General features: G+C 54.0%; 10 protein-coding genes across 10 annotated transcripts; 5 read left to right on the top strand and 5 right to left on the bottom strand.

Moving 5' to 3' along the window:
• Positions 1 to 688: 688 nt before the first annotated feature.
• On the top strand, positions 689 to 1,598 carry ANB1 (Eukaryotic translation initiation factor 5A; the record flags this gene model as incomplete). Its single annotated transcript, XM_036636695.1, has 4 exons — positions 689 to 706; positions 1,003 to 1,269; positions 1,336 to 1,468; positions 1,528 to 1,598. The coding sequence occupies 4 exons, from the start codon at positions 689 to 691 to the stop codon at positions 1,596 to 1,598; spliced, it is 489 nt and encodes a 162-aa protein (XP_036498543.1).
• An 865-nt stretch (positions 1,599 to 2,463) lies between these two features.
• Positions 2,464 to 5,618, top strand: crp-79 (Ubiquitin-60S ribosomal protein L40; the record flags this gene model as incomplete). Its single annotated transcript, XM_036636694.1, has 9 exons — positions 2,464 to 2,508; positions 2,562 to 3,074; positions 3,123 to 3,336; positions 3,386 to 3,751; positions 3,804 to 4,064; positions 4,810 to 4,870; positions 4,955 to 5,243; positions 5,357 to 5,467; positions 5,532 to 5,618. 9 exons carry the CDS (start codon positions 2,464 to 2,466, stop codon positions 5,616 to 5,618), a joined length of 1,947 nt encoding a protein of 648 aa, XP_036498546.1.
• A 743-nt stretch (positions 5,619 to 6,361) lies between these two features.
• On the top strand, positions 6,362 to 7,349 carry yip5 (the record flags this gene model as incomplete). The annotated part of the gene is made up of 3 exons (XM_036636693.1): positions 6,362 to 6,409; positions 6,467 to 6,857; positions 6,922 to 7,349. 3 exons carry the CDS (start codon positions 6,362 to 6,364, stop codon positions 7,347 to 7,349), a joined length of 867 nt encoding a protein of 288 aa, XP_036498545.1.
• A 284-nt stretch (positions 7,350 to 7,633) lies between these two features.
• CGCS363_v004843 (Thiosulfate sulfurtransferase RDL2) lies at positions 7,634 to 8,327 on the bottom strand (the record flags this gene model as incomplete). Its single annotated transcript, XM_036636692.1, has 2 exons — positions 7,634 to 7,932; positions 8,033 to 8,327. The coding sequence occupies 2 exons, from the start codon at positions 8,325 to 8,327 to the stop codon at positions 7,634 to 7,636; spliced, it is 594 nt and encodes a 197-aa protein (XP_036498548.1).
• Positions 8,328 to 9,159: 832 nt separating this feature from the next.
• Positions 9,160 to 10,964, bottom strand: ERG5-0 (Cytochrome P450 61; the record flags this gene model as incomplete). Its single annotated transcript, XM_036636691.1, has 5 exons — positions 9,160 to 9,195; positions 9,247 to 9,530; positions 9,579 to 10,543; positions 10,594 to 10,744; positions 10,802 to 10,964. The coding sequence occupies 5 exons, from the start codon at positions 10,962 to 10,964 to the stop codon at positions 9,160 to 9,162; spliced, it is 1,599 nt and encodes a 532-aa protein (XP_036498547.1).
• A 4,969-nt stretch (positions 10,965 to 15,933) lies between these two features.
• CGCS363_v004841 (uncharacterized protein) lies at positions 15,934 to 16,260 on the top strand (the record flags this gene model as incomplete). The annotated part of the gene is made up of 1 exon (XM_036636690.1): positions 15,934 to 16,260. One exon carries the CDS (start codon positions 15,934 to 15,936, stop codon positions 16,258 to 16,260), a length of 327 nt encoding a protein of 108 aa, XP_036498550.1.
• Positions 16,261 to 16,781: 521 nt separating this feature from the next.
• ask1 (DASH complex subunit ask1) lies at positions 16,782 to 18,284 on the bottom strand (the record flags this gene model as incomplete). The annotated part of the gene is made up of 4 exons (XM_036636689.1): positions 16,782 to 16,906; positions 16,961 to 17,966; positions 18,017 to 18,123; positions 18,197 to 18,284. The coding sequence occupies 4 exons, from the start codon at positions 18,282 to 18,284 to the stop codon at positions 16,782 to 16,784; spliced, it is 1,326 nt and encodes a 441-aa protein (XP_036498549.1).
• Positions 18,285 to 18,722: 438 nt separating this feature from the next.
• Positions 18,723 to 21,625, bottom strand: CGCS363_v004839 (uncharacterized protein; the record flags this gene model as incomplete). Its single annotated transcript, XM_036636688.1, has 2 exons — positions 18,723 to 21,460; positions 21,514 to 21,625. 2 exons carry the CDS (start codon positions 21,623 to 21,625, stop codon positions 18,723 to 18,725), a joined length of 2,850 nt encoding a protein of 949 aa, XP_036497606.1.
• A 469-nt stretch (positions 21,626 to 22,094) lies between these two features.
• On the top strand, positions 22,095 to 23,262 carry EAF7 (Chromatin modification-related protein EAF7; the record flags this gene model as incomplete). The annotated part of the gene is made up of 2 exons (XM_036636687.1): positions 22,095 to 22,314; positions 22,379 to 23,262. The coding sequence occupies 2 exons, from the start codon at positions 22,095 to 22,097 to the stop codon at positions 23,260 to 23,262; spliced, it is 1,104 nt and encodes a 367-aa protein (XP_036497607.1).
• Positions 23,263 to 23,509: 247 nt separating this feature from the next.
• On the bottom strand, positions 23,510 to 25,219 carry rrn5 (RNA polymerase I-specific transcription initiation factor rrn5; the record flags this gene model as incomplete). The annotated part of the gene is made up of 1 exon (XM_036636686.1): positions 23,510 to 25,219. One exon carries the CDS (start codon positions 25,217 to 25,219, stop codon positions 23,510 to 23,512), a length of 1,710 nt encoding a protein of 569 aa, XP_036497612.1.
• Between the last annotated feature and the right edge of the window lie 256 nt (positions 25,220 to 25,475).

Genomic DNA, 25,475 nt, shown 5'->3' with positions numbered 1-25,475 from the left:
CGCACTCTACCTTTGCGGCGAGGTAACCCCTATGCCTCACCGGCAGGTGCCTGCGGTGAATGATTGCGGGCGGGAAGCAGAGGGCCAAGGGGGCCCGAGTGTCCTTCGCTCGAAGGCTGGGCTGCAGTGGCCGAAGGAGGGGCAGAGGTGAGGGGCAGAGGGGCTCACACTAAGGTGCTCAGAGTGGCAGGCCACCACCGCAGTCTCGACCTACCTTACCCAGCACACCCAGGTACCTAGGTTGTCAAGAAATAGACATTTCGACTGCTGTGAGCTTGGTGCTGTGCGTGGTCAGCGGTGGCAGATGCTGAGAGGAGAGAGGTGAAAGAGGAAAAAAAAAAAAAAAAAAAAAAAGCCCACACTCCACCTTTTTTTACGCTGGCAAGTGTCCCACACAGCCCGCCTGCACACCCGTGAGAAAGGGTCGGAGAGAGGAGAGGGGCGCGAATCTGGACCTAAGAAAAAAAAAACCCAATAATAAAACCAGGAAAAAAAATTATCTACTCCCGCCTCGCCTTCCCTCTTTTTCCCCTCCGTTCCCCCCTCCAGCCCGCTCTTCTTCCTTTACACAACACTCTCCCCCCCCCCCTCAAAAATAAAAGCAGTTGTTTTTGCTGGGTATCGCCCTTGATCCGTCGACATCTCCGTTCCCGATTTTTAGACATCTTCTTCAAGTCAATCCTTCAAAATGGCCGACGACTCTCAGGTAAGCACATGCGCAAGCTGATATCTCTGTTCTGTCGTCTCTGTCCTTGTGCTGGTCGCATGCGCTGCGCTGCACCGCTGTTGTTGCTCGGGCGAAGGAAAAAACCACCATCCACAACCACAACCACCCCGCATTGGGTGAGCCCCGCGGCTGCATCGACGCACCACGGCTCAGCGCAGCACACCCGTACACCACGAACCGCCGACTGCGAACACTCGACTTTCCATCTTCTCTAGATTGTCTTTCGTTGTATTCATCCAAGCGTCCCTCAGTATGCTAACACGCCGGTTCTGTAGCATGATCACACCTTCGAGTCCGCCGACGCCGGCGCGTCTGCCACCTACCCCATGCAGTGCTCTGCTCTGAGGAAGAACGGTCACGTCGTCATCAAGGGCCGCCCTTGCAAGATCGTCGACATGTCTACCTCCAAGACTGGCAAGCACGGTCACGCCAAGGTTCACTTGGTCGCCATCGACATCTTCACTGGCAAGAAGCTTGAGGATCTCTGCCCCTCCACCCACAACATGGACGTCCCCAACGTCCAGCGCCGCGAGTACCAGCTCGTAAGTCCCGATCTATACTGCGAATTTGAAAAATGACATCCCGTCCCCTGACATGTACACCCTCAGCTTGACATCTCCGACGATGGTTTCCTTTCCCTCATGAACGACGACGGTGACACCAAGGACGACGTCCGCGTCCCTGACGGCGAGATTGGCGACAAGATCAACAAGCTTTTCAAGGTTGACGAGAAGGACACCAGTAAGGACACATCAACTCCCATATTTCAAGAGAACAGTTGCTGACAGCAAGCTCAACAGACGTTGTCATTCTCACTGCCATGGGTGAGGAGGCTGCCGTTGAGGCCAAGGAGGCCCCCAAGCAGGCTTAAGCGTCGCAACTCAACTATTTCAACAGACAATGACTTCCACAAGCGCTCACTCCGTGCGGCCTTGTTGGCAGATGTTGGCAGATCGGGAGCATGACTACAGATATTTCTTGGCGCCTCGAATATCAGCGAGCTCCCCGTCGATCGTTGCGTAGAGGACTATCTGGACAGGAATTGATACTGATTACGCGAACTCGACAACTGCAAGACACGTCGCACGACTTTTTCCTTTGTTTTGGTCTGTTTCACAGACTCTTATGACGACCAGACTAGCAATGGGATAGGTGAAAAATATTGGGAGAGCTTCGCGGTGGCAACAGATCTGTCCGATAGAAAAGCGGCACATTTCCTCCACCTCGTGGTCCCTTCTTCGTTACCATTTTACAGTGTCTTGTGTTCATCAATCTGCGCAAATATGTCTCTATGTGAATCTACTCTTAAGCTGCCGGATCAAGCTGGAACCGGGTAATACTGATGTGAAATTATCAAAACATGCCCAACTTCAAGTTCAGGTCTACAGTTGGTGCACCGTGCGTCTCAAAATTCACTCTTTTCGTTCATCTATGGCTCGTAGTAAATTGAAACGATGCTCAGTTCGCCAGTAACCTTATTTGCTTCCCTGTTGTGCGCAATCACGAAGATTGTGGAAAGGTGCAGTCTGGTCGTCTGCCTAATTGATCTTGTCGAATCAAGGTAAAACCGGTTGAGCACTGTCCTATATTCTCCGACAGGGTTAAGTTTCTGCCCGATACTCATCTTTGCAACTCAACCTCCAACCACAACAACATGGCCCCAAACAGGGAACTGCACAAATTCCCCAAAGGGGAGCGTTGCGAACACTGTGGTTCACGAAAATGGTATTTGGAGAATGGTCTTCGATATTGTGCAAAAGAAGGCCACCAGCTCGAGGTCTGTTGGTGATTATTTTCAATGTATGTCAAAATCTAGAGCTGATCCATACCTCAGGGCTATGTTGAGTTCGATCTCGGTGATGAAGACTTTGGCCAGAAGGGAAAAGTCTCCCGGAAAGAGAAGCAAATCAAAGAGCGCGTGCGACGTGTCCTCACCGGCCCGCCTGCACGAGATCTGTATCTCGAATGCCTTCAACTCATACTGAGGGAACAGGTGATGTGGTTGGTCGACGTCAAAGGTCACAAGGGAGAGCTCGAGACTGTAGTTCGCGACCTTTGGGATCTTCGCACACGAGGAGCCGCGAGTGCTGTCGAGAACGACTCTGCTTCAGAGGCCGAGCTCTCCCTCTTCAGCTCCCAAATCGACCTCTCGCAGGACGAGCAACTTAGCAATCGCACACAGGGAGCACAGAACTGGACCACCGAGAGTGGGAGCGAGTGGCCCGCTCCGCGACTGATGGATACTCTGGCGCTCTGCTTTCTTGGGTGCATGCTTCTCAGAATGCCGACACGGACAGGAGATTTGGCTAGGTGGGCGAGGGCGGGAAACATTCCCTACAAGCATAGTGTAAGCTTGAGCGTCAATGGCGTTAAGAGTGTCTGCTGATATGACCAGTATCGAAAACTGCCCCAAGAGATGCGTGACCGGTTACCAGCATACTATTCAACTGTATTGAAATCAGCACACTTGGCCAAATTTGATCATGGGGAGCTGCATGCTGCCGTACTGAGTCTCGCTCTGTCGTTTAATTCCAACTACGGCATAGTTTTCCCTCCCCTAAATGACGTCCTGATGACATTGCAGTACGTCCGAGAGCTTGGACTGCCCAGTAAGGCTCACGTGGGTATGGCTATCGTGCCGTTGCTGACAGCCAGTAGTTGAGACGATATCGGTTGCTCGCAGGATACCACTCATCGTCAACCTGCCGTATGAATTTCCATTAGGCAAGTCTCGACTGAGACTTATACACCAGCCTGAAATTCTGCTTGTTGCCGTCATTGTTCTCACGACCATCCACTGCTTCCCCCTCGAGGAATCCAAGTCACCGGTGCAAGAAGGAAAGCTTTTCTTGATACCAGACTTCAAGTGGGATGAGTGGCGGGCGTCCATGGCGCCAGCATTGGCCCCAGAAACTGTTCCCACCGCTGATTACCTTGGTGTAACGGCTTCACACATTACGTCGATGGGGCAAACAGAGCTGGATGAGTATTTTACTCAGCTGTCAATGCTCACAGACGCACAGTGTAAGTCTTCGGACGTTTAATTGCTCTAGGTTGCATGACTAACTACGACCAGCGGAGGATTCAGTGCTCGCCAGATACTTTCCAGTTGATGAACTGCCGCCCAAGCAGCCGCCATCTGAGGCCCCTCAAGATGAGATAGAGGAAAGGCTACGCACAGTTCAAGGACGGGCTGCGTCGTTCGCCGTCCATGAAACAATGGAAGAGGAGGGTCTGAAGAAGAATAGACAATACTCCTACAGGTCCGAGGATGATCTGCCCCCTGCGGGTAGGGATTTCTTCCGGCTTGCTGGTCGTCTCTCTGGTCTGTCAGTCGGTATGTTGTTGCGAGCCGTCAACATGCTCGAGGCAAACATCCTCGTTTGGCAAAGAGAGCAACGCAGAGGGGCAAGTGAACGTCGTGAGCGGTCCCGATCAGCCATGAGCGTAGAGCTTGATGGCGGGCTGCCCACGCCAGACGACTGATGGCTGTGCACGCAGTCTTTGCTGAAAAGCAAATGGGGGGCAAGGAGGAAAGAGGTTTTTGATACCCAAGATACCATAGATTCATCCACGGAATTCACGACATTTAGAGCAATTGCGCCTTTGTACAGGGCATGACATGGGAACATTCAAACGCAGGGTTAACGAGCTCACATGTGAAGTCATCTATCCATGATACCCGACCTAGGTACCCTATGTAGGGAAGGCAACCTACCTACCAAGGTCAGGTAGTGCGAATAGGTACGCTGATTACCTCACCTCAGGTATCTGCAGCGGTCTCAGCGACAGTGGCCTGCCGCAGGGCTGAGGTCGGGGGCCTTCGCCGTAGGTAGTGTAGGCAAGTACCTAAGTGAGGTGCCTACTTACCTAGGTAGGCTGGCTGGGTAGTGTTGCAGGGCGGTGCTCTGGGAGCTACGGTTGTTCCCACAGTGCTGCACAGGGTGGGAACCCGCTTTGGGGTCGACCGCACCTGCACCCGCCTATCCGTAATCCATGTGACCTACCGCGTGCCCTAATTAGGGCTTTTTGTTTTTGATCTCTCGCCGTGAACACCGTTCTCAAGCCCGCCCCACCATCAGTTTGCCGCGATCACCAGAACTTCTTCGGTAACAACAGCCAGTTCGCGAGAGGTCGGCAAGAGTAAGTACACGGGCACCCCCTCCTGACGGACGTCGGCGCGCGCGCGTCGCTCGATTGACGGTGATGCTAACATTTTACCTTCAGTGCAGATGTGAGCACCCCCGAAAACAAGATTTACCCGCCGCGATTCCCTCCTTCCGTGCGACGACCGCTATCTCGAAAACGCCGATGGACTGACGATGGTGGCTACAGTTTCGTGAAGACCCTGACGGGTAAGACCATTACCCTTGAGGTCGAGTCCTCCGACACGATCGACAATGTCAAGTCCAAGATCCAGGACAAGGAGGGCATCCCCCCCGACCAGCAGCGCTTGATCTTCGCCGGCAAGCAGCTTGAGGACGGCCGCACCCTCTCCGACTACAACATCCAGAAGGTTAGTGGAACACCGCATTTCACTCTCGCAGGGATATGAGGAGGTGTAAATGTCGACGATGAAGGATATGAGGGCTGGACGCGGAACGAAACGGGAGCTGACAATTTGCGCAGGAGTCCACCCTCCACCTGGTCCTCCGCCTCCGCGGTGGTATCATCGAGCCCTCGCTCAAGGCTCTGGCCTCCAAGTTCAACTGCGACAAGATGATCTGCCGCAAGTGCTACGTAAGTGGTCCTCGCCTGCTCAGCGGATCCATTTCCCTCGACCGACTCATCTAACACCGCCCAGGCTCGTCTCCCTCCCCGTGCGACCAACTGCCGTAAGCGCAAGTGCGGTCACACCAACCAGCTCCGCCCCAAGAAGAAGCTCAAATAGACGATTTATTACGGATGCGGCGTCACGGGTTCTGGCATTCTGGAGAGGATGGCAGGGATGAAAATATTTTCCTTGATTCATCGGGCTTTGTGGTAGCATTACTTCACACCGGCAAGCAGTTCTTCGAATAAAAACTGAATTGGTCGCCCTACCTCAAACCCGTCCGTCCTCGATCGGAGGCTGAATCGTATGGCGAGAGCGCCCGGGGCGTCCTGAGTGCTGCATGGAGATGCTAACGAGCATGAGAGACGTACTATGATGGATGCGGGATGGCGACTGGCATACTTCATTGATGATACGATGAAGATCAGCACCGTAGAAAACAAAAATAACAGAGCCTCAAACCCAAGCGATTTTGAACCTTGATGTGTAAAGTGTCTGTTGCCATCCATCAGTCGGTCTCGTTACGTCTGGCTCCATGCATAAATCGGGGTTATTGAGTTATCCAGCGTAGTGTCGCAAGTATATGCGGGTGGGCATTGCGCACACGGTGCAGGGAGGATGTTCCTGGTGGGGCCGGTCACGCAGGGAGCTGCAGTGTCCAGGGCCAAATTGCATACGTGGGATTACGACACCTATGCTTCTCCCGAGCTCCAGACACTGGACATTCACGATTCCGGAACACATCGACTTCAGGGCCTACAAACGACGATCGCGGCGCGCGCGTACATGCCTCTTTCGTCAGGTTGTCACCTAAAGTTTCATTCCTTTCCGAAGAGTTCTCCGCCTTGCGTACAGCAGCTATGCCTTCAGGTTCCGGGTACGATGCTGTTGTAGATGTCGACGATGAGGTAGAGAGCTTCATCCCTCGCTTCCACTCCAACCCGGGTTGCTGATTTTTTTCGCAGGGTGACCTCGGTCACACCGATCTTCAAGACGACCTCGAATTTCACACCTCGAACTTCGCAGACACAACACCAGGCAGTCGCAAGCCACCCGCGTCTGGCCTCCCTCCTCCTGCGACAGCTTCCTCGAGCTCCTCGAAGCGCTTCCTGTGGAGCCTGAACTTCTATGCTCAGTACTTCGATGTCGACACGTCAGCCGTCCTGTCTCGTTGCTGGGCCGCGCTCTTCCCCCGAGCCAACTTCCTTGATGTTCTCGAGGGTAATCCCGACTTATACGGTCCCTTTTGGATTGCGACGACAGTCGTCTTGATTCTCTTCCTTGGAGGCACCATCAGCCAGTACCTCTCCAGCACCGGTACAGGGCCGTTTGCCTACGACTTCAAGCTTCTGAGTGGTGAGTCTCAACATCCAACGACTATCTCGTATCTGCACAGACATGCTGACCTTTCGTGCCCCAGGTGCTGCCGGCCTTATCTACGGCTACACCCTCTTCGTCCCCGTCGGCCTATACGTCGCTCTCCGTTACTTCGGGTCCGAGTCTGCAAACCTCCTTGAATGCTGGGCCCTCTATGGCTATGCCAATCTCATTTGGATTCCTGTCGCTCTCATCAGTTGGTCGCCCATCAACATCCTCAACTGGGTGTTCGTCGCCGTCGGCTGTGGCATGTCTGTCGCTTTCCTTCTGCGAAACCTTTACCCTGTGTTGAGTGCTACAGACCACCAGACGAGCAAGATTCTCCTCATCGTCGTCGTCGCGCTTCACCTCGGCCTCTCCCTGGCCATCAAGATCCTCTTCTTTGCGCATGGAAGCCCCGTCGCGAGCACCCCAGCACAGCCTCCCGCCGCTGCGCCGCCCGCTGAAGGCCAACCCCCTCAACTCTTCTGAACTGAGCTCGAGTGCCTTCTGTCCTCCCTCCTGTGTTTGTAGAGTCAGTTAGAAGGATCAAATGGAAGAGAAAGATCCATCGTCATTGTTTGGGTTTGAATTTGGGAATTGGGCATTGCCGCGCATTGCCGCGTCATCCGGCTTGGTGCAGACCACCACATGTACCATTATTGTATAACGAATATCATGATTGACCCGAATGCAACTGTCTATGCTACGCGCAACCCATAGACATGGCCCATAGATTTGATGCCAAACCAGCCGTGACTTTCACCCATCACTCCTTAGTGCTCCTTCTTTTTCTGAACCGGTCCCCCGTTCTTCTCCCAGTCGAGCCAGCTGCCAGGGTACTCCCCGACGTTCTTCCATCCGGCCTCCTTGGCCAGTGACGCCAGCGCCCGACTACGCACACCAGCCTTGCAGTACATGATCAGCTCCTGGTCTTGGCCTGGGCGCTTGAAGCCGTGTAGGTCCTCAAAGTCCTCCGAGGTCATGTGAAAGCTTTGAGGCGCTGTCCCAACAGGGATGTTGATGGCACCGGGGATGCAGCCCGTCTGCACAAGCTCGCCAGGCTCACGGGCATCTGGCCATAGATCGCCCTTGTCAGCAGCCTGCATCGTGATGACACTCAAGATCTGTAAGAGGTGGGAGATGACGGGGGAAACCACAAACAGTTTACATACCAATAATCACCACGTTTGGCTTGCCATCCTTGGCAAGCTTCTCCATCTGCTCAAAGCTCCACAGCTTGCTACCCGTGGCCGAGATCTCATGGTAGTCGTCCGCTCCAGACTTTGAAGAGTAGAATCTTGGCGCAATGGCCGCGAGAGACCGGTTCGCCGTTGCGCAGTCTGCAGGCCGGAAGCTCTTCGACGACGACGCAGCAATGGCGAAAGCCTGTCTTGCGAGGCCAGCGGGCGCGGCGATGCGGCCACTCGCGCGAAGCGCATTCGAATATGCCCTTCTTGTGGCTGACATACTGTATCGGATCTTTCTGGATGGGCGCCGGCCACGGACGTGGTTTGTGTGTGTGTGTGGTGTTGGTAGCCACTTTCGGAGCTTCAGACGATTGGTTGCTACTGGATCCAGGTACGGCGACAACAGTGCCCGCTCGACTGCAGTGCAGCAAGGGTCCGTTCGTCCCCACTGATGTCACCGGGGTTCATTCGATTCGGCGTTTTTGAGCAGACGCGCCCACCTCCCGACCTCGCTCGCACTAAGACATTCTGTTCCAGACGTCCTTCCAACTTTGACAGCCGAAGCATCGCCATTCTCAGGGCCAAGGATCTGGTGATGGATTCACACAGGCACTGGCTGGTTCGGTAGCCTCGTTGGGAAATGAGCCGCCAGAGGTGGCCGGTTGCTGCGAGAAGAATGATGTCAATCGCACCAAGACAGCACAAAAACCACCGGTTCGGATACGACATAACTTTGAAAGCGTGTCATTGGCGCTGCTCTGAATCTATCTCTCTAGCATCATTCAGACAGGATGGCCTACCCCCCTCTCCCGGAACTCGTGGTCCCTGGAAACGACAACATGCCGAAATCGCCCAGCCGTGAGGCCATGCCTAAGGTATTATGTATATACAAACGTTCATTACAAATTTTAGTCTAGACAACCGACGTCGACCAATCTCGACTCGTCTTTTACGAGCCTCCTGTTTCGTCAGCCTTTTTGTGGCGCCTGTCATCCACGGGATGCGCTAGCGGTGATCCCGTATAACCACTCTAACACCGCACTCATCACATTCATTGGATGAGCCTAGTCAGCAAAGCTAGCTTTGCACACCTACAAAGGAGCTTTTATACTTTATGCGCGCTCCTTGAAGGTCAGAGGGCAGTCGTCCTAAACTTCTTAGCATCCTTTTCGCTCCCCTTCAGAACATGACAAACATACCTTGGGAAAAATGGTCGCAAACACCTTGATCTCCTCAGACAATGGGGTAGCGTGGTGCACCCAGTCCATCAGAATGGACGCCTTGCCAATCATTAGAGCCAGGTTCAGCTGAGCGTAGACCTGGCCGAGGCAGTAGTGAGGACCAACGCCAAAAACGAGGAAGTTCTTCGCGCCCTTGGCCTCAGCATCGCCGGTGTAGTATCTTTCGGGATCGAACTCATCGGGGCGGTCGTAAACCTCGGGGTCGCGGAGCGCAGGGTAGACGGTGGGAATGATCATGGCGCCTAGGTTTTGTCAGAAAGACTCCCAAGAATGCGAAACAAAAAGCTTACCCTTGGGGACGGTGTACGTGTCGGTGATAGGGAAAGGCTTCTTGGCCAAGTATGGCACCATGATGACAGGAGGGCGCCAGCGGAGGAGCTCGCGAACAACAGCACGGGTGTAGGTCAAAGATTCAAGCTGGTCCATGTTGAGCTCGGCATGACGGTTTCCGTTACGGACCTTGAGGTTCTCCTCACGAATGCGGTCAAGAACATCAGGGCGCTGGGCAGTGACCTGGAAGAGCCAAGTGGCAGCACTGCTGGTGGCATCCTGAGAGGCGAAGAGGAAAGTGAAGACGGTTTGGGCGATCTCGTAGTCGGTGAACTCGCGGAGAAGAGGAGTCGGCTTCTCAAGACCCTCGGTGGAACCGGCAGCCTCGGCCTCGCGCCACTTCTTGGAGTCCAGGATGGACTTGACCCAGCCGTCCATGATACAGGTAATATCACCTCCAGCAGCCATGCGCACCTTGCTCTTGGCGGCGCACTTGGCGAACTCGGCGATGACCATGTCGGCCGCCTTCTTGCCGTACCAGGTCTTGGTGTAGGGGAGAATGATGGGGAAGTTGACCAGTTCGAGAGCCTCAGTGATGAGGAAGTAGTCGGCGGAGATCTTGCGAACGGCCTCGTCCGAGATGTAGAAGCCGACAAAGGTGCGGCAGGAAACGGCCGTCATGAGATCACGGAGATGCGGCATGAAGGGAACAGGCTTGTCGCCAGCGTTCTTGGTGGTCTGCAAGAACTCTTGGAAGTACTGCTTGTAAACCTGCTCCTGACCGGGCAGGTAAGAAGCCAGGGCCTGGCGAGTGAAGAGGCCGTTGAGTCCCTTGCGGAAGTCGACATGGGGCTTGCCGTCGAGGAACACCCAGTTGGTGGGGCCAAGGAGCTTGTGGGCGGCGTCGACAACGCAGGGCTTAACGTATCCGGGGGAGTTGAAGACCTTACGGGCCATATCACGAGTTGAGGCAATGACAACGAACCTAGGGTGGTCAGATATCGATGTGTGCGAATGAGAGCTCGGGACACGAACTTGTGGAAGACGGAGACACAGCTGAGGGGACCGCTGGCCCATTTGGCCTTGTATTCCTCGAACTTGGGGTTGACGGACTCCAAGAAGGGACCAATGAAGGGCATCTTGAAGGTAGGGCCGGCAATGGTGCCCTTGGACGTGATGTAGCTGACTGCGCCTGGTTAGATGGTCGAACATGGCAACTTGCGACCCGGAGCACGCGACTCACTCTGATCATATGCGACGGCGAGGGCCAACAGCGTGAAGAGAATGGTCCAGGCGCTGGCGTTGGTGACGGTCTCGATCATGTAGTCGATCTGGGGAGGGACATTGACATTGCCAAGCTTGGCATTGGCCAACACCGAGGTGAAGGTAGTCGCGTTGGACTCCATGGTTGTGGCCGAATTCGAGGTGGAGGGTATCGATGTTTTCGGGTTCGAGGTCGTCTAGGTGGAAAGGGGGAAAACACACACAAAACACCACCTCCAGGCGCAAAGAGAATGGTCAGCTCTACTCAAGCGCAGCGCACGATGAGAGAAAATCGTCTGGCGCACTTCGTCCTGGGAAAAGAGTCGATGGGCAGGGCGAGTGAGGGTTGTGGTTCGACTCTCCAGCGAGGGTTGAGGGATCACTACCTTGAGAAAGGAGAGCAGAAGGTAGGGAGGTGATGGAAGATTAAAAGAAGGGAGTTGATTATCTTCCCGTGGATGCGGACATGGGCCTGGACGGTTACGGGGACGGGGACATGGGAGGAAGTGGATACCGGATGAGGTTGTGTTCGTGGTAGGCCAGGTGAAAAGCGTGGTAAGGTGGTAAGTCTTCACCCCCCCTCCGTCACTTGGAGGTACCGGTACCTGCGCCGGACGACCTTCCATACCTACCTTCTGGGCCTTCTCTGCTTTCTACCTCTGCAGGCGGTCATTTCTGTCCCGCTCATAGGCAATCCTGTCTCCGGTACTAGATCTTCTAGGTGCCCTGTGTTGTTGACAGCAAACAGGTCGACCAGGACCAGGACCAGGACCAGCTTAGGAGGCTACAGGGAAGAGCCAGGCTTGATGCGCCGGCGATTAGCGTTACTGCCGGGGGGCCAGAGAGCGCGATGAAAAAAGTGATGGAATTGTGGGTTTGCCCCGTTTAGCTTGTGTGATGGTCGGTTGTGAATTTTTTTTTCTTCCTTCTGATTCAGTATCCGTACGGATAGCACCACCGCCATTTGACCCTCGGACTCATGCCATGTGCCTGTCGTTGGGACGAAGCCAGCCAGCTGAGTTCCTCGAGGCAGGGCTGTTGCAGTTGCAGGCGGGGGGCCTGCGGTTTCCAGTCCGTGAATGGAAGTCCCTGGAATAAAGACACAGACAAAACCTTCGCAGGCTTCGCAGGGCGGTTGGGATTCCCTGCGTCCCGTCTTTTCGATCAGACTTTCCCGTCTTGCCTTGCCTTGCCTCTGATGGTCAATTGGCAGCTCCGTAATACCACCAGCTAAGGTGAAGCGCACTTGCCTACCCAAATTTTGATAAGCAGCAGCATGCTTGTTCTGATAGAGCCAGAGACGGCCTGCATGACGACGGTTCACAAAAGGCAGCGTAACGGCCAGAGAACCAGAAGGGATGGGCGTCGCAGCTTCTGCCCATGATTGATTCGGACGACGACCAGCAGAAAATAAAACATCCGTTCGCGCCGCAGCACCTCAATATCGCCTGCAGAACCCAATTTGCTTTCCGCAGCTGTCTCAATCGAAACTGAACGGCTTTTGTACGGATCGCACCAAAACGGTTTAGTCTCCGAATCTGTTGGGTCCAACTAGTGTCGCGCAAATCTCCTGGGACCATTGGACGACCATGTGCCAGGGCGTTCGGGGCCAACTCGTCTCCGACACGCAAGAACCTGCCCATTCAGTCTCCAGTCCAACGCCATTCCTCGCCCGTCGCACTGCGCCTTGTGTGTCTATCCTGGCTGAATGACTTTCTGTTTGGTCTCATTGGGTGCGCATCCAAATCGGCCGCCGTCAATGAGCGCGAACATCCCGACTCCGAATGGCGCGAGGCGTGGGGTTCTCCTTTCATGGCCTGTGATCCAGCGCTTCAAGGATCAATATTTCCTCCAAGTCTGAGGTATCCGTACTTTTCCCTCCCACGTATTCCGATGGATGCGATTTGTCGACAACACGCAATATCGAACGAGCCCGAGGACTCGCATCCGCGCAACTTCTGGCCAGAGTTCCACTACCAAGTCAAGGCGGGCTGCGTCCAACAGAATCATCAATCGCGGGGCACTACCTTCAATTCGGATGGTTCGAATTCTCGATGTGCCGCCGCTTGGCTTCCACTGTCAACTGTCAGTGTCACCCTGTGTTCCCTAACCCAGCAGCTAGGAGGCAAGCTAAAAGGCGCTTCGACTGTAAAGTATCGCGTACATGGCGGTACTTTCCCACCTGCTCAGATTGTGGCGTTCTGTCGGTGACCTGCCAGTGAAAAAACCAAACCAATGCACTCACTCGGCGGGCAGCACATCCGGGCAACGCTGTTTCATAGACATAATTCCCCCGGTGGAGTTGGAATACCCTCTCAGCGATGTACGAATAATCATTCTCTTGGTTGGAGCCGAGGCCGGTTATGCTCTTCTGCGTACATATGTATGCATTGTGCAATGCAACCAACCCCCGTTGCGCCATGGTGCTTGGAGCTTTCTCATTGACCAATCTGCAGCAGCTACCCCTGACCTGTGGCATCTGACCCGGCCAATCAACCGCGCTGATCTTCAAGAGCTCCACCTAGCTTCTTGTGCAAGAAATACGAATACGATCTTAATAAGCAGCTCTCTGCTGGTCACTTTGGCGGGGTAATGCCTGGTTGGCGTCTGTGGCCTCAGCAGTCTGCTCTAGACCGTCTTGGGAGCTCGATGACGCCTTTCCCATCTTGAGGCTCTAAATAAGGTTTGTGGAGGCATTCGGCGTAGGCCCTCTGCGCTGCTGTCGTCTGACTGACACAGACCACCCCTTCCATTGCTGCGGGACACGGACAAGATGGCAGATACCTCACAACTACATCATCATTGTATGATATTGTTCAACGTTCCCAAGTCGACATTACCTTGATGGTTTTCGTCTTGTCTCGCGGGAGCGACGCCAACCGTTCATCTCATCCCGTGTGAGGCAGCTGAACTCAACCACATCGGGCCACTCCATATGAGCCAGGAAAATGAGGGTCTTCGGACATCGGGGATCCAACCTGGATCAGTCGGATACAACACATCTACATTAGTTGAGGCTGCGTCGAAACAGCGACGAGAAAAGTGAATAGCCACAACCAAATTCTGCGCCAGTCACAACGCAGAGTCATTGGCACATGCTGAGCAGATAAGGCTGGGTTGTATACTCTCATGTCATGCAACGCGGCAGGATCCATGTCAACGTTGAGCTCTTTGTGACTCCAACGCTTCAAGAAAAACCGCGCCTAGAGGAGGAATTTTCAATCAAAGCGGGCTAAGTTAAGGTAGTTAAAGGCAGTGGATGAGTTGCGCGGCGATATGTGCAGCTGCCGCGACAGGCCAGCCACGCGGCCCCGCCAAGGATGATGACAGCAGGCAGTGTCGCGCGCAGTTACGTAGTCGCGAACGACTGCGATCTAATGACCACAACCATGAAGTCAAGCTTGTTTTGCCGAGCTGACCATTATCTGCGGCAATTCCGAATATTCGCGTGCGCAACAGAGAGATGATACCCCGAGCAATTCTCGAGGCAGCGGTCAGTCGACGGCGAGAGCCGGCTTGAGTCGGAGCTGAAGTTGATGTTATTCACTGGAACACATGCGCTCGTGATTCGTATGATTTGTTGCGATATTTTTTCTTGCCCAAGGCAGGGGGGTTGACAGATAGATGTGAGTCTTGTAGAGGGACCCTGGATATCCATGGGGTAGATTTCACTGCCTCAACTTCCGCAGTCTCCCGTCCGGTTAGCGTTGGGTCCCAGAAGGTGTCCGGAGCGAAGCGAGTCGGCACCGAACCGATAAGCGAACACTGAAGTCTGCGTCATCTAGCCCCACAAGGCCTACGAAGCGAATGACAACCGGCGACTGGTGCCCCCAAAAGCGACTGCACCATTAGGTATCTAGGAACACAAGCCGCCTATGAGTCAGCCCGGATGGACATGAGCGGAGGGGGGCTGTATCGCGGCGCTGCGGAACAGGGCTGGCAAAGTCTTAACTGATGAGGAAAGGTTTTGCGACACAATCTGCAGTGAAAGCGGTATTGCAAGTGGGTCGTTCTCCGGCCAGGTTTCCGAACCTCTCTGCGCCAACGTGAACCAACAGGACAAGCTTTCACAGCCTGGCGATGCAGCGTCTGCCTGCCCTGATTGCCCGCTGCAGCCTAAGAATGAATTCCCTGGGCAATGTCGATTCTCACAAACGGGAAATATTTCCCAGCTTTCTCGCGACACCTGTCAGGCTCCTAGGCTGTTCGCCAGTCAGTCACGCGCACTTCGCAGGTTCAAAGTAGAGTAAGGCGAGGTAAAGTAAGCCACACAGCTTCGAGGGCTCCATTTTGTTTTGGTAAGATGACTGTCATCTACCAGTATAATCCAAATCCCAAATGCCCATGGCTGCTTACCGCTTCTGCACCCCAACAGCTGCTGTTCCGCGTTCCCGTCACATCGCATCTCTCTGCCTGTCTGTAGCCAATCCCGACGCGTGCGTCAAGTCAACGTTTGGCCTCGAATTGGCACCCATCCACGAGGCAGTCATGAGTGAGTGCGCCGCATGAGGCGCATGCCATGCGTAGTGAGTCACGTTTGTTTCTGCATGCTGAAATTGCGATTGTGAGTCTTTTCGGGCAGATGTTCCTCCATTTCTACCCTCCACCCCTGCCCAGCAACGCCTACGGTCTAGCTCAGCTTACCTTCCACACCCGCCCCGGCGGTAAGATCGACTCGGGCGACGACGAGTGGCCCCGATCCACTTTCACCCGGGCTTACGGGGGTGTCGACGACGGCAGTGATGGCTGGTTGCGTTGACGTTTGACGGGTGACGACTGCCGTTGTCTACGAATAAGCTTGGATGGGTACCAGGCTGCCTTGTAGGCCATTCCGAGTCAACCTCTGAATCCTGGTTCGACTTGTTTCTGACTGACAGCTGTTTGGGGGTTACAGCGCTTTGTAAGATGTTTGTTCGAGAAGAGTGTCGTTGTCGTATAAGTAGAGCTCGTCTTTCTCTGGAAGCCTGAGGTTTTTGGATCATCATCACTCAGACAGATCAACTACACAAGCAACCAACAACAGCTTCCTCATACCATTCTCCCTTCTCAAGCCCGACACGTTTTCCATCCATAGCCAACCCACCCACCCAGAAGATCACCAACACCGCAATCATGTCCGGCATGCACTCCAGCTTCTCCAGCTCCATCACCGGCGACAAGCAACACAGCTACGCCGTCCTCTCCGCCATTCAGCAAGGCTCCGCCGCCCAGGGCTCTCAGACACAGTCCATTTACGGCCAACAACATCGCAAGGACTCCGACGCCGCCTCAATCTCCAGCTTCGGCAGCTCCGTCACTCTTCTGAAGGACAAGCTGCACCGTTCTCATGATAACAAGGCCTCATCCTCAAAAAAGTCTTCTTCCCTGATTGCTCGCCAGCGCGCCGCTGGTGACGCCAGCGGCCAGGTCCTCCAGAACCAAGTACGCCTTTCACTTTAAAACTGGTCCTCGGAGACACACGTACCATGCGACACGAGATGTACCTCGAATGGTTTCCTCGTGCTCTGGTTCGCGTCTTTTTGTCTTCTTTTCCAAGCCATGAGTTTCTGACATGATTTCTCTCTTCGCAGTCAGAATACTGGTCCTCTTCCATTCGCAACGACCTGTAGAGCAAAGAAGCGATGGGCGAAAAGCAGTACAGTGGCTTCAAGGAGCGGTAGTAACGACCCGCGGGATGCTGCTACAGCCCCGCTGAACTGTTTTGATTATTTGGGCTGGGAATCTTTCTAGGAGTTTTGGGGTTTCTTTCGTATTAGACGGGGGCGATATACGGGTCGGCGCTAATACTGGTGGTATGACTCCCACAGGGGGCATTTTTTTTTGTCGGCCGGGTTTGTTCCTTATGGCAATTTCGACGAGAAAAGTTGACCAAATTGAAGGCGCAAGTCTTGGGTATCTTATCAATACAAATATTGGACGTTTGATGGCCAGTCTTTATTCTTCCATGTCAAGCAATCAGCTCAAAAGCTCTCATCGAGAATGTCTTCGTTCATCTTGACCATCGTAGGACTATATTCCGGGCTCTCCGGTTCGGCACCTGCCGTCATCAGAATATCGTCCACAATGCGCTTGCTGGCTTCCCGAGCTAAGATTCCGTTAGCAAACAGCGTTCGCACGATTCTTCAAATGTGCGACTTACCTGGCGTCTGAAGCAACTTCGATTGTGGCAGCGCAAACTGGATCGTCTTCGGCGGACTCATGCCCCCATATAGCCCCTGTTCCTCGTCGCTGTCGCTCTCCCAGTTGATCTCGTACTTGTCCTTTGCTAGACCAGCAGCACCCATATCTGTCGTGGTGGTGTCGTCATCGTAGGCACTCCGGAAAATAGGCTTGCTGGCGAAGACGTCCTTGGTCTTCCGGCCCGTAACAGGCGTCTGGACGCTGACACCGGGGGTGCGGGGACCTGCAGCTGCTGTGGCTGCAGCGAGACGCCTGGACTTGGTGGGTGACATGAAAGCCTCGCTTCGTAGCGTCGGAACAGCCATAACTGGCGACGACATGGGCGAGTCCTGGCGTTTCCACGTGGGTACATCTTCCTCCTCTTTGGGCTTCGCTTCTCGCTTCAGCGGAGAGACGCGATAGGTAGGGCCCTTGTGCGGTGTGGCCTGTATACGGAATGTCTTGTCGAGCATGCGGTGCATCAGAGGGTCCTTGTGAGGCTGCGCAGACTGTTGACCGGCTGGGGCGAGCGATGTTCGAGGCGTCATCGACATGTCTGGCAAACGGGCAGTGTGCTGTGCAAAGAGAATCGTCGAGTCTTCGCCGATGCCAAGGTCTTCGTCCTCATCGTCCTCTTCATGCGGTGCCGGCGGCTCGCCCTTGAGTTCCCGCTTGAGCGCCTCGTAGGGAGACTCGAGGCTGGAAAATTGAGTCTGAATAGTCTTGGTCTTGGGAAGACGCGGGGTACTACCCGTCAGGTCATCATCGCCGCCGATCATGGACTCCTCGGCTTGAAATGTAGACTCGGCGGCTGATGCTGTCGACTCGTCTTCGGCGCCGTCCTCGCGTCGTGGGGTGTAGTTGACCGACGTCTCGTCTTGAACGGTGGATTCCTCGTTGGCCGCGGTCTCGTCCTCATCATTCGCGAGCTCTTCGTAGCCAGAAAGCGACACGTTGGCCGAGGCCTCGAAGAATTGCTTCCAGAACTATATGCTCAGGTTAGTTCCGCCTTGAACCAAAGAAGAATTGGATGCACCTTGGAAGCCTCCCAAACATTTCTAGAGTTCTCGCCATATTGCTCAACGATGGGTAAAATGCTGGTGGTCACGATCCGGTGAGCTTTGCTGAAGTTGGAGTCGATCTCTGAAGCACATTCGGTCAGTCGCTATGTCACACTGTTTGATAGACCAACAGTTCTTCAATGAAACCAGATTACCTTGCAGCGTCAGAGTAATAGACTGCTCGAGCTTTTCCAGCTCTTCCGTCAGAGTCAAGTTGCGTGCTGAGGGGCCTGGGCGAGACATGTTGTCTGCGTGCGATACAAAGTATAGCCGTTGCAAAGTATCGGTCGCAAGAGCGGCTGCGTTTGTTTTGTTCAGGTGCGTGTTTCGTCCAATGATGGAAAGTGGTCAACAAACGCGGACCTCAATAGTGGGACACGCGATGCGGGGCACTGACGCCAGGGCATCGCTGGCAAAATATGGCGGGGCACGTAAGTTTACTTATCTACCTACCTCCTTGGGTAGAAACATAGCCCGGACAAGGCCTGCCTACCTAACTTTAAGCTTCTATCATCCGAAGTCATTCATGAAGTCGACCAGATTTCCAGCACTTCGGCAATTTTTGTCTTGCGAAAACCCGTATTTTCTATGTTGCAGACGCCATTAGTGCACCACAGATTTTTTTTTATTTGTTTAGCACCAGGGCATCTCTGCATCAACCGACTCGCCAACCCTTGTCCATCATGCCTTCGAATAATAACTGAACATGTCGAGTTTCAGCACCAGTTGAGCGATAGGGTTGTTGTCCAACGCATCGATTCTTTCCGAACCTTCCTTGTCGCCAGCAACATCCTTCTTGCCGCCGTAGTCTCCCTTCTCGCTGAGTCCTTTGCAGACCGTCAGGAAAACCTCAACGTTTCGTCTGAAGGTCTTGTACAGGCTCTTGGCCGTCGCATCGCCCTGGCTACGAGAGCTTCGCCCGTCGGCCCGGAGTCTGGCGAATTTGGCAAACTTGAGTATGACTCTGAATATGTCATCGAGCAGCTTGAGAATGGGCTGCTGTCTCTTCCTCAGGAGCAGTGCCAGCATAATCCGATCAAGAACCTGAGAGTGTTGCTCGCGCAGGCGATCGGGACTGATGGCCGATCCTGACAGTGTTGTCACCTCGTCGCTTTTCAAGTCTGCCTCTACTTTGTCCAGGAGACTTCCAAACGCCCGCCATGGCATCTCAATTCCAATGTCGAAGATGTAGCTGCTGATGCCCGCCACAAAGTGACGAGCCTCGTAGCAAAAACGGACCGAAACATCCTCAACGTCGTGCCATCCAGACTCTCTGGCTGTGACATCCCGGAAGAGCCGGTTGACTGTGTACTGCATCCGCAAGACGCGCAACAGCAGTTTGAAGATCCGATCATACTGCACCAGTATGATTGGCGTGATGATGGATCCCAATGCCTGGGGAGGCTTGTAAGATAGCCGAAGAAAGTCAAGTGCCTCCAGTCCATCCGGATCCATGCATTTATCGATCTCCTCGTTGGAAAGGCTTCGCACACCAAAGCTGAGATCGCCGGGAAGTTCATGGGCTTCGCCATCTCGTGATTGAGATGAGCCCCCTTTCACAGGGCCTTCGTAACTCTCAGTCAAGACGCCCATCAGCGCTAGGCGCAGCTCTGAACTGGCAGGAGGCCATGTGTCTCTACCACTAAGCCTTAGACCCATTACTCCACCTTGATGAGCGACGCCGGCCTGTCTCTCGGCCGTCTCGAGGTCTGGATCAAATAGTGCGTGAGAGAGGCGGCTGCAGAAGAATCCGTTTCCAAGGAGCTGGAATTCCTTTTGCAAGCTCAGGTGCTGTCTGAGGTCATGGGATGTGAACAGTAACTTCAAGCTCTCTCTGCCGACGACCTTTGATTGGACCGAGATGATGGAGCCGAATGAAAGAACTGGAAGCAGAGACCAATGAGGGGTGAAGTCGGTACCGGCGTTTCCAACCTCTGTCCTGACATCAGCCAGGCGCTCTCTGATGATGATTCCCAACGGATCCTCCGCAGTCGAGTCGCCCATGGGCTGTGCAAAGTCCTGTATAGATGCCTCCAGTCGATCCTGCAATTGGATTTCGTCGAGACCAAAGAACTGTAGCTGGTACCCCGCTGCACCGCCCATCGGCCATCTTGGTATCTCGAGGTTAGTGAGCGTTTCTGGGCTATATTGCTGAATAGCATTCCGCAGCTCATGCTCGTACGAATGAACCTTACTCTCTAAAAGAACTATAGCGTCCCAGTCGAAGAGCCACTCAAGCGTAGGTGGTCGACTTGACGAGACGGTTCTTGACTGTGCCAAGGGATGACTCGGGTGGGTAGTTCTGATGAACCGAAGGTTTCGTCCGACCTCGAACAGTGATTTGACTATGTCATCAGGCATGAAGCTGGGTATCCGTTCAGTGTCCAAACGGTAATCGACCTCGTCAACCTCGTCTCCGAAGTCATCAATGTAAGTCTCGGACTCGACCTTGATAAAGCCTTTCTGCCTGCCGACTTCATGCTTGCCTAAAGGAACGCCGACTTCACGTCGAGTGCCAATCCACTCCTCGACCAACTCGATCCAAGGTCGCGAGACCCGCCGCAAGACCTCGCGCATCATATCTCTCAGGTGTATCTCGGCATACTCTGCCGATTGTGCTTGTTGGTATACAATGACAAATACGTCCTCATCTAGATGACCACGTCGTATTTTGGCCACTAGAGAATCGAACTGCTTTAGGATGGTGTACGTTTGGCCAATGAGTGACTGGACCTGAAGAATCGACCTCGGTGACTGGTGGTGCAAGGCAATGCTGCTCTGAATGACCAAAAGCGCCTTGTCCACAGAGCTTGCCAAAGCTACCCGGCATGGTGTTGGATGTTTCTTGTACGTTGTTTCGACAAATTGTCGTAGTCGCCGATAGGTGTTCCCACATCTTAAGCATGCTTTCTGAACCTCCTGGATAGTCTTTCCAGAGTAGCCCGAGATCCTGATCTTCGGGAGAGCCGGCTTGAACGTAGTCGTCTCCTCTTCCCAAGAGAAGAAGACCGATTCTCTGCCAAGAGCCAGAGACAACAGCGCGTTACAGTAAGGTCTCGCTTCCACCACACTGAAATCAGAACTCTCGAGTCTCAATGGGTCTTGGTCAAAACCCATCAGAGAGTCAGTAGCTCCAGGGCCAGCTTCCGTTATGAATAAGGGCTTCGTCCACGACGAATTGGGTGCCTCGAAATGATTCCATGTTTTGTACTCTGGCGGCCGTAGCGTTGGCTTGTCGAGCGCCATCCATAGGTCGCGAAGATCAAAGCCATTCTCAAGCAGGGGTTCCTCCTGCTCTTCCTCCGGCGCATCGGCGGCGCTCGAGTCGGCTCGTTCCGCGTCAGGATCTATCGTAGGAAGTGCAAAGAGCTGGTTCGGCTGGTCTTCGGGTAGCTTCCATAGTGGTGAAGCTTGCGTTTCTACAGAACGTATTGGTCAGAAAGACTCAAGGACTGCTTCTGATAAAACCCACCATTTAGTTCAAGCGCAAAGAAACCATTGTCGTCCTTGGGAAGTTCCCACTGTGGTGGTTCCCAGAAATCTGGGATCGCAAAGACGTCGGCAGTTTCGTCCTGCGCGAACATGATCATGAGATCGTTGAAGAAGGCTTGTGGCGTAGCATTGATGTAAACAGATCTTGAGTGCAGGCTGCCAACAGTGACATCGCAAGGTCAGGTCGTAAGTGTCGTCGCACCCTTCTCGCACACCGCAATGAAGCCTGGGCAAGGAGTGCATAGCCTAGCCCCGCGACGCGCCAGTCGCGTCATACTTTACAGGTACAAAAGCACTAAAGATGTCCCCTGCATTTGGTGGCTACCCCCCGCAAATCGGCTCCTGGCGGCTCAGAAAATAAGATAACAAATGGGACTAAGCTCGACCAACGACCGAAGCTCCAACTACACTTTTGGACCTTTCTCTCTACCTTTGCAACCTTCAACAATTCCACAATCACGACATTACGGCTTATAACCTGGGAGCGCAATTTGACGGCTGCATTCAGCGCCCCGAACATACGCACTTTGGTCTACCACAAACTCTCTCAACGCAGCTACGATGCCGCCCAAGAAGAAGGCGCGAAGCAGCGTCTCAGCTGTCGCGACGCCGACGCCAGCTCGCGACGACGATGCCATGGATGTCGACACCCCGACGGCCGACACCCCAACAGCTGCTGCGCCGATTGTCAAGCCCTCCGCAGACGAATGGCCAAATAATCATTGGACTGACGACCAGTTGTCATCACTTTTCAAGGGCGTCATCAGATGGAAGCCGGCGGGTCAGTCTGCTTGAGGACCTCTATGTTTACAGTGACGAACTAAAGCTAACACACTTCTTTGCAGGCATGCACAAACATTTCAGAATGATTGCTATCAGCGAGCACCTTCGGAATCACGGTATCGGTCCAGAAGACTGTCCACACACGCGCATCCCCCATATCTGGCAGAAACTTCGCACCTTGTACGATCTTCCGACTATTGACCAGCGCGAGGATTACTTCGATGCCCAAGATGACGAAAACTACGATAAACGGTTCAAAGAATTTACTCTACCCCCTGGCGAGTTCTACGATATGCAATTGGAGCGCCTCCTGGCAGACCCAAGCGAAGCCCCTACATCTCCCGGAGCGTTGGAGCTTACGCCACCGCCGCCATCCCCTGGCGGTAGCAATGCTGGGGCCAGCAGGAGAAGAAAGCGCGCTTCCACTGTCACCAAGACTCGCGCCAGCACCGTTGAGGACACGGAGGATGGCGGTACGGACGTCGCATCGCCACCGCCAAAGTCTGCCAGGGTAGCCAGAAGCCAGAAGCGGGCTGCTGGCAAGGCCAAGGCGGCAGAGAAAGCGGAAAAGGCTGAGAAATCTGAGAAGGCAGAAAAAGTCGAAAAAGCTGAAAAGGTGGAGAAAGCTGGCAAGAACTCAAAGGCTCAGTCTACTAAGTCTTCCTCTTCCTCCTCCTCCTCCTCCGAAGACGACGAGGAGAACGACGAGAACGAGGAGGAGGACGAGGAAGACGAGGAGGAGCAAGAGGATGAAGATAATGAGGTGGGAGAAGAGGAAGAAGAGGACGAGGAAGAAGGCAGCGACAGCGGAAGTGGCTCCGACGAGGAAGAAGATGAGGAAGAGAGCGCTGAAGAGAGCGGTGCACCAGTATCAAGGACCCGAGGAGCTGCTCGTGGTCGTGGAAGAGGCAGGGGACGGGGCAGAGGAAGGTCGCGGGGGCGGTGAACAGGTTCACAGTCACCAATCGTATGAAGTCGTTGGTTGGAATGGCGTATGGACTATGATACCCGTCGCAGGGCGCGACAACATACGGTGGACGAGCACGGTGCTATCAGTATGCATCATTATTGGCATTAGAGCCCGGTAGGCATTGGACGGTGTGGTTTGACCAGAAAATTACATTAGAAAGACCAAGTCTATGGGTATCAAGAACAGGAAGAGCAATCATTCATAGCCCAGATTTCAGAAGACGTCAAGACTGCTTCGCTAGCAAGTTGGCCGCCCCCAGCATTTCCCACTCGCTGTGAAACGTTAATCTCTCCCTCCATTGTCGACCAACGTCGTAAATATCTTCCACGTCCTTCATGCCCCTCCGACCGCGCTCAGCTAGAGTCGGCTTCACCAGCGGTTCCGGGGGTTGCCGTTGCAAAAGCCTCCACATCTCTGCCTCGGCCTCGTAAGATGCTTTCGCATCCTTGGCCTCGGCGTAAGCCTCCTGTCCCCGCTCGTTTCTGATCCTGTGCTTCAGGGCCTCTCTTGTGCGGTGCGTTTCTGGGAAATCATACGCGGAGTACTTGAGTACCTCTTTGGCTTCTTCGTTGACTTCAAACTCAGCATCGTTCATCATGACAGACGACTCGCTGTCCGAGTTCTCAGACGGCGAGTCATCGGGCTCAGAGGACTCGGAAGACTCGCCAGTTTCAAGCTTGAATCCTGGCGTCACAGACCTGCTACCCGCATCTGACGGGTCAGAGGCTCCTGACTCCTGGCGCAGAGTCTGTTCCACCTCATCGTAGGACATTGGCTGCTCCTCTTCGTCGAGTGATTCCGTAACATCACCTTCATCCTGAACATCAACATCATCGTTCACGACTTCCAGGCGTAGCCTACGCGCGCAAAGAACCCAGAACTCATTGCTGTTCGGCTTCATGCCCAGCGAGGCCACCGCCGCATCAACATCCTTCCGCCGGACAAGATCCCTCACGGTGGGATCCACCTTCCTCTTCGCCCTGATCCGAGACTCCGCCATGAAGAGCGTGGTCAGAACAATCTTTTTGGTGATTGACACGAGAAGTGAATGGAAATCCTGTAGTGCGGTAGCTCTGATACTTGGCGGCTCTTCACTAACGAACTGCCAATTGTTTTCGGCGTGGGGAGCGTTCATGAAGATCTCCTCCGGAAGCCGAAGGAATTCCTTGACGCGAAGAAGTTCCGTGAACTCAAGGCCATGGTGATTTGCGAGATCCGGGTCTTTCTTCAGTCCGCGGCCCCCCTCAATGCGCCTCGCAAGCTCTGGAGTAATGTTCCAGCACTCGCCCCATTTCTTCTGTTCGGCGAGCTCTTCGTGCCTTTCTTGCCTAAATGACAAAGCATCAGCTGCCTCGTCAAGGGCGTGACAGCATGGTTGACTGATTTCGACAGCTGCCGGGTAGTCTGCCAGTTCCGCAAGGTATTCCAGGCGGTGATCCTGTTCTCGCTCTCTCCTCTCCACCGCGTCCTGGAGCAAGGCGATATATTGGCGAACCTCGATCTCGCTCTTCGTTCGTATCCTCTGCGCAATCCCTCGGAGGTCGTCTTTTCCGAGCCTGGCGAGCGCCTCAAAGAACAGCTTCTTCTCGAAAGGAGTCCAAAATGTCATGCCGATCTGGGAAGGTGGCAGCTCCTCTTCCGTGCCGCCTTCGATTTGGTTCACGGCATCTGCAATGTCTGCATTCAGAAGATCGAGATAAGCGTTGTTGAAGAGTCCTTTGTGGCGCTTGAGAATCGGTTCGACTGCCGTGCCAGATGCCCGTCGTTTTTGGGATGAGCGGCCACGATTGACAGAAGCCACGTCGTCGTCGGACGAGCCTCGAAGCACTTCTGCTCCAAGAAGATCCACCTCTGTTGATTCAAGAGGGATATCCTCGTGTGGTCCAGTACCTGCCTCGTCTGGTGAAAAATCGGCGTCCGGATCCATGCTCATCTTCGTTCAACGCCCTGAAGTCGACGATCTTGCTCGGGCGATATGGAAGGTACATGTTGTGATGACAACTATATCTCGATGTCAGATCAATTATGAAATGACACCTCAGGCTTGTGAGAGAAATTGAAGAATAAAGGTGTCGCGGTTGCCCTACGGATGCATGTGATGTGAGGTTCTCATGAGACGAAGGTCTCTTGAGAATGAAGATTTCCTTGTAGGGAGTCGCTCAGACAAAAGTATCCCCAGTATTTGTGCC

This window comes from Colletotrichum siamense (genome assembly GCF_013390195.1).
Source record: "Colletotrichum siamense strain Cg363 chromosome Unknown KSG_Cg363_contig03, whole genome shotgun sequence".
Lineage (NCBI taxonomy): Eukaryota > Fungi > Ascomycota > Sordariomycetes > Glomerellales > Glomerellaceae > Colletotrichum > Colletotrichum siamense.
This window is presented reverse-complemented; position numbering and strand designations above follow the sequence as displayed.